A 9,680-nucleotide genomic window follows, 5' to 3' on the forward strand; every position below is an offset into this window, starting at 1 on the left:
AATTTTTACTTTTTGAATTTCTGTAATACACACAGAAATTCAAAAAGTAAAAATTTTTTTTTTTTTTACACAGAGTATGCAGATGCTTCCTGTTTATCTTACTTCTAACTACACTAACAACACTTACAGTAGTGGTTCTGACTTTGAAGTAATTATCTGGACACACATAATTTAAAGCTGTTTAGCTACTGCTAAAATTCTCTGGCACACTAAGAGGAATTAAAAGTTTAGAGAGACTCAAATGAACGGGCTATAGTGTAGCATTATGTTTATCCACTGAAGCATCACTTTTAATTCAGCACAATCAAATTTGTGGTAACTTCCTAGCAGTGAGCAGTGATTGATCATGTGGAACCATGCAGGGTCTTACAGTAAGAGCAAAGATACTAAATAGTCAATTTCTGTTGTCATTTAAAGTTGAACTTATGAACTTCTCAACAAAAAAACCCAGGAAGCATTTCCCCAGTTTATAAGTAATAAGAAGGAATAAGTCAATATTTCATATTTGTTTTAAGCAAATGAAACCTGTAGACTGTAATTTGCCATTCTGACAGGGATAAGGCAAAAGGTCACACATTGCTGTATTATCCACAACCCATCCATCAAACATGTAATCACACTGCAATTGCATAATGTGATTTTAAAATCACATTATTATTATTATTTTTATGAAAATAAAAAAAAAGGTTTTGCTACATTCTTTTATCACAATTATTGCAAAAGCTAACTGAAAGTTTAGATTGAATAACCAAAAGCTTTAATTCGGTATAAGTAAAAAGCTTAAATTAACAAATAACAAATTAAGTGTTAGGAGAGAAGAAGCATGAGTGTATTCACAGAATATATAGTGTTGTACCAGGGTTCTGGAGAAACGTTGTCTTGTTTTCACTGTGTACTGTGTACGACTGTGTATAGTAGAAATGACAATAAATGCCTCTTGACTCTTGACTTGATAGCAGTACTTTACAGCAGTCAGTACTAGTTAAAATAAATTTTTTATTATTCCACAAAATGACTAGATCCATGAAGCATATTTGCAAGTAAAGTGTGGTCTAAAGCCTGGCTCAAAGATTTGTTGTATGTAATTTAAACAAAATACACTGTATTTAAGGATTTCCACTAGAATTTGGAGCAAAACTGTGGGAATTTCTGCTCATTTACCCATCAGATTAGTGGTCAGACGCTGATGTCAGGCGAGGAGGAACACATTGACTTTGTCATGCTGAAACAAGCTTAACCGCTTCGTTCCAGTTAAAATAAATCTCAAAGCTTTAACAGCGTACAAAGACATTCTAGGCAACTGCTTTGGTCATGCACTGTTTTGGGGCAGAGCTATATAGTTTGTTATACCTCAGTTTTTTTGGATGATAACAGAAAAATGTGGTGAAAGAATGTGGTATGAATAAAGAATGCTGGGAACATTTATGAGATTTATTGTAAATAAAAATGGATAAGTGCAGGGTCATTAGTATATTATCTCAGGCTGGCAAAATAATGAATAAACAGCTTTATTGCCTACAAAAAATGACAAACAAACACAAACTAAAAAAAAAAAAAAATCCTAACTAACAAAAGCACAATTACAAAAACACCGACAGCTTAACCAATAGCAGCCAAGCCCTGCTCCTGGAGACCTGGATAATACACATAAATATTTGAAAATAACAGCAATATTTACACAGTATATCTGATATCTACAAATCAGAATTCAAATCAGCAGCAAATAATAAAGACAAGACAAAGCAAACAAGCACAAAGGCTGCCAATGGTTCCTCTGGTGATACTCTATATGCCATTGCGATAATGACGTAAGCACCTACAGATGTAAAGATGCAGCCGGAAATGAATGTGGCAGAGCATTTAGACATACACACAAGATATTTAGCTGTGAGGGGTCATGGTAAAATTTTAAGTAATAGCTTAAGTAAATGCTAGTAATTCTTAAATATTCCTATATATCCATTATTATATATCCATTATTTTTCAATATTTCCACATTAGTCATAAAAAATATCTTTGATAACTAGCAATTTTTTGAGCAACTATCTGTAGGCACGCCTGGGCATATTTTTAGTAGGTACATGTATCTAAGCCCAATGTATTGCATTTGCAGCTTGCTGGTAGTATAGAATTGTTTTAAATCAAATCAAGTAATTAATTATTATCAAATAGTTCAGTAGAGGAATAAAAATGCAGTATAGACTTTGCAACAAATGCAAATATTTCCTGTCATAATTTCTATACAGAATGCGTTTGGATACTGGAGAGTAACACAGACATGAGTAGACCATGCAAAATGGACAGTAAACCAGGCTTACAATTAAACCCAGAAACCTGGAACTTTCCGTTCATATAAATGTATTGTCTACTGATTATTTTTTAATTACACATGTATCGCAAATTGCTGGTGCATATGTAACAAAACATCCATGGACTATAGAAGGACACTCTGTCAATCAGCATTCTGGTTGGAAAGGATCAGTGGGATGACTTTGAACCCAGCTGTTATAGAACAGTGGCATTTCCCTCAGATTGGTATCTCATTATGATTCAGGGGATGGCCTAAACAGTTTGAACAAGCTCCAGAAGCACCATGTGGACCTGAGTTCTCTTTTATGTTTTCAATATCCCAAGGCTTATCTGCAGCATATGTGCAGCCACTTTCACAACAGTATTTGTAGTGTTGTGAAGTGTTTTTATGGTTGCTTAGATTGTGATGGTGTGATGTTTAGATGCTAGATGTGTGTTGGTTTTGTTTGTTTGTTTGTTTGTTTGTTTTACTAAAGATTATAAACTACACATGAGCTTTGTTCAGATGTTACAATTTCAACTGAAAATTGGATCAGGAGATTTGTTGGATCCAATACTGATGATAAAACAAGCACCCTTAATACATTTCTGTTCATTTACAGTCTGGGTTTAAGTGCTGCTTCCATTGAAAGTGTTTGATTATGTTGGCAAAGACTGCTATTTTGAAAAAAAAAAACACTGTTATCTGGTATTACTTATAATTGTACCATATTATGGTATTATATATTGTTAGGAAACAGTTTTGAAAGACCATAAAGGAAACTCTTTTAACAGTTGCAAGTTAAATGTTTGTATATTGGAATGAATTGTATAACTTCTTCTTCTTCTTCTTTCAGCTTCTCCCATTAGGGGTCACCACAGCGAATCATCCGTCTCCATACCCCCATCCTCTACATCTGCCTCTTTTAAACCAACTACCTGCATGTCTTCCCTCACCACATCCATAAACCTCCTATTTGGTCTTCCTCTTTTCCTCCTTCCTGGTGGCTTCATCCTCAGCATTCTCCTACCGATATAACCTGTGTCCCTCCTCTGCACATGTCCAAGCCATCTCAATCTCGCCTCCCTCACCTTGTATCCAAAACGTCCTACATGCGCTGTCTGTCTCCCTCTACATCATATCAGCTATCTCTCTCCCTTTACCAGTCATAGTACCAACATTTAAAGTACCAACCCAAACCTCCACTCTCCTCCAATTCTCCTTTCCCTGCTGTCTCTGTAGACATCTTCTCCTTCTCCTTCTCCTTCAGCAAACAGTAGCCCTCTTTCCACTGGTACCCTGTTGGCTAATGATATCTGTGGCAGTCGTTGGTACCTCGACCAATCCGGTATGAATTTCTGATTCGTGGTCCACATATTTTATTTGGCACGTTTTACGCTGGATGCCCTTCCTAACGCAACCCTCCCCATTTATCCGGGCTTGGGACAGGCACTAAGAGTGCACTGGCTTGTGCAACCCTAATGGCTGGGTCAGAATGGATTGTATAACTGCCCTTTATAAAAGGTGAAAACTATAATTCAACAAAATAAAAATCCCCACAATACATGTTTTAAAGAAATATGTCTTTAGTACTGACAAAGTCTATAATAAATGTTTGCAAATATCTGACCTTCCACTTTGCAAGTGCTTAAAGCTAGAAAACTCATTTGGATCCTAAAGATTGGTGTATGTCCAGGACATAATCAAGAAACATAATGTATTTTATTCAATCATGGATCTTATTTACTTTGTTGGGGAGGAATATGGAGATGCAGTATGAATAATTAGTCATTAGGATAGAATGCCACTGTCTTTGGTGGTTGTATGCTTTGTACTGTTGTATGCTGAAGTGGACATTTTTCAATCAGTTATTATGGACTTTGAAACTAACATTAATATCAAACTTGAAAATTTGTTATAGGAAAGGGGCAAACTGTTTTATGACTGACTATATGGGAAAGAAAGAACATGAGAATGTTGGTTTGCAAAATAATCACAGAAATGACACTGCACTCGATTGTTTGAATGTTTTTTTTTTTTTGTATATTTCATATTGTATAAGGTATGTATATTGCTTAGGTCAGTACGTCTTTGTGAATTTGTGTCGATCTATGTGCATTAAAGGATTTTTAGCTAATTGCTACTGACAGCAGATGCAAATAGAGAAATTTAATGAGTCCAGATGCTTCCAGACAGTTATCTGTATAGTTATACTGTACCATCCTGTATAGCATGAATACAAATATAAAGCAGCACCAGCTGGCCCTATATTTTGGTACAATACAGCAAGAAGATAAGATCTCAGTGTCTTATGTGATTTCAGTGTGGGTTTATAGCTGCATCATGGATTCAAGAGTTTCAGTCACAGACTGAACATCTGACTGTGTTTCCACAGAAACAGTGATTAAACCGACATCTGTATTCATGGTAAAGACATCAGAAAAATCTAATACTTGTAACTTTATTCCAGACCCACATGGCAGGGTACATATCCATTTCAAAATACAGCATAAAGGAAATCTATAATAAATTGTAACACAGTAAAAGAAAAAAGGGATAAAAGGAAAGGTCTGCAATTTAATTTTGGTATTAGAGATGTGAGAGGTGATTAACTGTATGTCAGTTTTCATTTTGAGGATCTGTAATTGATCACACTTTCTGGCTTTGCCAGAATGTCTTCTGGGCCTTGACATGAACAACCAATCTCTGAAAGAGAAAATGAATGGGTTGAAAGCAATGTCCCTGCACTCAGTGACTTCAATTGAATATGTAAAATTTTATTTATAAAAACAAGCAGGCCTATTTCACCATGGAAAATGGATTCAGGCTGGGCGGTAGTTTGGAATTCTTGTCCCCCCAAACAGTTTGCTCACAACTCTTTTAATTTTCTTTTTGAAAAGGGCTGATTTATCTATAGTTTTCTCTTTTTTGTTATGTAAAAAGGAAGCAACTGAAAATGAAAACAAACTGAAAACAAATACTCAAGCTCACAATGGTCAACAAGATGGAGAGAGCATAATAAGCATACAGCAGCATGCAAACCACAGTCAGAATTTCTTACAAATTCATGTAGCTGGCCCCAAGCACCAGAAGTCTGTAGAATGAAACTACTACTAGCTATTTCATTTAAAGCACTTATCTTTCTTGAAAAAGTGCTTATCCTCCGGGCTTCTTCACTACTCACTGCCTCTCTCCTATTTTCTGTCATTTTTGAAATCACTTTTTTTGCCTGACAGAAATTGAAAGACATTTAAACCACTCATCACACTCTATCTTACAAACCATGGAAAGTGGACTAAGCTAGCTTTTAACCTTCATCATAAATGCTGTGATTTTGTAGGTTTGCCAAAACCCTGCTTAAATTTGGATGTGTTAACATATGCATACAAATACCAGTCAAAGCAAGGGGCTTATGGAATTTTGTTTAGCCTTTACAAGTGCTTTGGACATGTGTAATTGCCCGCAGTTTTCACCTTACTAGCAATCGCCCCAGGGTCGTTGTTATGTTTGTGTAAGGCCATATACACTTGTATAGTCTAATAAAAATAGTGCATACTGTTACATCAATCTAAATAGTAATTTACCAGTTTAAACAAAACTTTATACACCATAATTTTGGATACAGAATTCACCCAACTAGACTGAAAACAACCACTCTTCAATCTATGAAGTTGTTGTGCAATTCATCTGTAGCAGATGGAATTATGAATGGCATTTATTTTCTTTTCTTTTCTTTTTTTTTTGGCCAAATAGCATCTTGTGGGTAGAATAACATTTGCGAGGTGGTGGGGAGGAGAAGCACAACCAGTCATTTTTACACCAGCTGCTTGTTTTACAATCCCATTAATAGGATATACTGTATAAATGAGTTCTTAATCAACTGCAGTGAGGCATGTGGACATCTAGTGGAAATCGTGGGTAGGTTTCTATGTTGATCAGAAGGGTATAAATATCGTGATGGGTTTTTATCTAACCTTTTGTGTGTGTGTGTGTGTGTTTGTGTGTGTGTGTGTGTGTGTGTGTGTGTGTGTGTGTTGAGAGAAAGAGAGAGAGAGACAGAGAGAGAGAGAGAGGTAGAGGAGGAAGAAGAAGAAGTAGGGAGGGGGAGGGGGGGTGAACAGGGGCTTCTCTTCAAGGACTTTCCTTTCATACTAACGTCAGTTGTAGGACCGGCTGCAAAATGCACACCCTCTGTAAGTACTCATATTTGTACACCTTTAGACGTGAAATTTTAAACTCTTAATCCTGTGTTTTTGAAGATTATATTACATATACTTTTTTGGTATAAATTGGGGGATAATTAGTCTAGAAGTGCCTTCGTGGACGACTCTGATCAATTTACATTTGATTGCACTTTTCTTTTGTCCGTGTGCGCTTTATAGTTTACCTCTGGGGCTGAGACATTTCGTACCCTCAGCATGACTGGAGAAATCGATTGCTCCACATAGAAGAAAGCAGCGCGCGCTGTGGAGAAGTTACCGATCATCCAGACGTGTCTGTACCATGGAGGAAACTCTTAAAGAGCAGGACGTTTGGGCTCTCAACGAGTCCTGGAGAAACGTGAGCTTCGGCAACGACACAGATGGCGCCAATCAAACGGTGAATCCCTTGAAGCGCAATGAGGAGGTGGCCAAAGTGGAGGTCACTGTGCTGGCCCTGGTCTTGTTCTTAGCTCTCGCCGGGAACCTGTGCGTGCTGTTCGCCATTCACACGGCCAAGCATGGCCAGTCTCGCATGTACTACTTCATGAAGCACCTAAGCATCGCCGACCTGGTGGTGGCAATCTTCCAGGTGCTGCCTCAGCTCATTTGGGACATCACCTTCCGCTTTTACGGGCCCGATTTGTTGTGCAGACTTGTGAAGTACCTCCAAATTGTCGGCATGTTCGCCTCGACCTACATGCTCGTGCTGATGTCCATAGATAGGTGCCTGGCCATCTGTCAGCCGCTGCGCTCCTTGCACAAGCGGAAAGACCGCTGCTACGTGGTGTTGTCCTGGGTGCTCAGCTTGTTTTTCAGCATCCCGCAGGTGTACATTTTCTCTCTCCGGGAGGTCGGATCTGGAGTTTACGACTGCTGGGGCGATTTTGTGCAGCCGTGGGGCGCCAAAGCCTACATCACCTGGATCAGCCTCACAGTCTACATCATTCCTGTGGCTATCCTGAGCGTTTGCTACGGTCTCATAAGCTTCAAGATCTGGCAGAACTTTAAGCTGAAGACCAAGCGTGAGCAGCAGGTCGTCACTCTGACTCCCACGGCCACTCGGAACCGTGCGCTTTTGGCGCGCGTCAGCAGCGTCAGGCTCATCTCCAAGGCCAAGATCACCACCGTCAAAATGACGTTCGTCATCGTGCTGGCGTACATCGTGTGCTGGACGCCGTTTTTCTTCGTGCAGATGTGGTCGGCGTGGGATCCAGCTGCGCCCCGGGAGGGTGAGTTTCTTCTCGTGTCCGTGAGAGCGTCGGGTATAGCGCGCTCCAGCGCATCCATGTTGCGCTTAGCGCCTACTCTGAATAAGTCAGTGATTGTGTGGCTTACTAAAGAAAAAGGAAGGAAAGAATGAAAAAGAAAATAAAATTAAATGAAAGATTACACAAAGCGCCCTTTCCATATAAAAGGCTTGAGATTAATATACGTGCAAAGAATTTAGTTTCTCTTGTTCAATTTTCCGCCAAGTATCCAGCAATACTTTGATGATGGATCTGGTGTTTTCGGTGACCTACTTTACTTCATGAAATGTGATGAATTATACAAATTAAGCGTCTCTGCTAAGCAAAAATCCTTTCTGTATTTCATAGCTCAAGATAAATGCAAATGTGTGTGCATGAATGTCTTCCAAAAACATTTATATGACAAACACACTACAAATATTTAACAATGTTTCATACTATAAAATCAGTTTAATTTCGCGATATGTTGTCAAATAAACAAAAGTATTTTAAAAATATACTAGCCTTTTATGGCAAAATTATATATTTGGACTGAATTTGAGTGAATGAATCTGGTAAAGCTATAAGGTCAGTGACAACTGTTTTACATTTACCATTGGACATATGAAGGCTTTAAACGCCCTTGGGCAAATGCAGTCTATTAATATTTAGCAGGAGTGCAGACCTTTAAATCATGACCATGATCAGCATGAGACATAATTTATGTTCCACCATATCCCACCAATGATGCTGCTGCTAATAAGATTTATATTTCTCAAATGATATTATTGATAGTGATGGAAAATGCCTTCTAATATCTGAGTATAGTGCTCTGATAAATATTGCTACCCATTCTTCAAAAGTTTTGGAGGTCAATCTGGTCCAATATGAGCATCAGTCTCTCTGAAAGAAGTTGTGTTTTGTGTTTGGAATTTTAAGTTGAATAATTGAAAGTACTACAGATTTGCACAAATATTGTCAGTTATTTATAGATTTATTTTTATGCTCTTTATCTCATATTGCTTTAGGAAAATGCAGAAAAGCAACATATGTATTCCTTTAAGTAAGCAAAACACAATTTCAACAAACAAACACACACACATTATATATATATATATATATATATATATATATATATATATATATATATATATATATATATAAATCTATGCATAATAAGATTTTATAATACTGTAAATGTGTAGGATACAAGTCATTTGTTTTTCAATTGCTTTCCTGCATATTCCTTGCTATCTAGCAATAATAGAAAAAGTTCTATAATGATAGAAAAGAGTATCATATCCTGTAAATGCATTACAGTTTGTTTGTTTATTAATTCTGAAGATGCTGAAATCTGTGCAAGGAGGTTTGAAGTGCCTACCATCCAGAGAGTTTACCCATTAAATCCTTCACAGCTGTAGTATTTAACAAGAGGCTGGTAATAGTAACAACAATGCAGCTGCATCAATACTGTACTCCCAGCAGGTTTTTCAGCTTTATGTTATATTCATTTATTATCAAGATCAGGCATTAAATGCGGGCACAGTAACAGGCACAGTCTCAGAGGGTTGCAGGGCTCTGACTCATATGTAAATCACGCACCAGTGAGCCACAAAGTAGATTTAGAAATTTTTAAACCTGAGTCTCTCATATGTACAAAAAGACCAGCATTTAATTTTTTACATTGTTCGTTTTGTAGCAGTAGGTGGTCAGAACTTTTTTTTTTTTTTTTTTTACAAGAAACATGCTTCTAAACAGATCCTATTTTTTTTTCTTAAGAAAGCCTGAGGTACAGAGTGTACCTTAATGTTACCCAGTGTGATATCCAAACACTACAAATCATCAGCATGAAGATAACACAAGACTGCAAACATTAATGAGTCTGTGTTCCTGCTTTAGGTCTATCTGTTATATAATAGAAAGTCTTAATCAGCTTGATTAGCATAAAAATATATTGCATGT

At 37.4% G+C, this 9,680-nt stretch overlaps 1 protein-coding gene and 1 long non-coding RNA gene across 2 annotated transcripts in view; one reads left to right on the forward strand and one right to left on the reverse strand.

Moving 5' to 3' along the window:
* Nucleotides 1-4,735: 4,735 nt before the first annotated feature.
* LOC124387020 lies at nt 4,736-6,814 on the reverse strand. Its single transcript, XR_006926070.1, has 2 exons — nt 6,678-6,814; nt 4,736-4,996 (listed from the first exon to the last, which is right to left on the reverse strand). It is a non-coding gene; the product is annotated as an uncharacterized LOC124387020 (long non-coding RNA).
* Nucleotides 6,794-9,680, forward strand: part of oxtra (oxytocin receptor a) — a 9,440-nt gene continuing 6,553 nt past the window's right edge. Inside the window, exon 1 of the mRNA XM_046851104.1 lies at nt 6,794-7,721. Within this exon, the coding sequence (XP_046707060.1) occupies nt 6,794-7,721 (928 nt within the window). The remainder of the gene's footprint in view (nt 7,722-9,680) is intronic.

Source organism: Silurus meridionalis, chromosome 1 (genome assembly GCF_014805685.1).
Source record: "Silurus meridionalis isolate SWU-2019-XX chromosome 1, ASM1480568v1, whole genome shotgun sequence".
NCBI lineage: Eukaryota > Metazoa > Chordata > Actinopteri > Siluriformes > Siluridae > Silurus > Silurus meridionalis.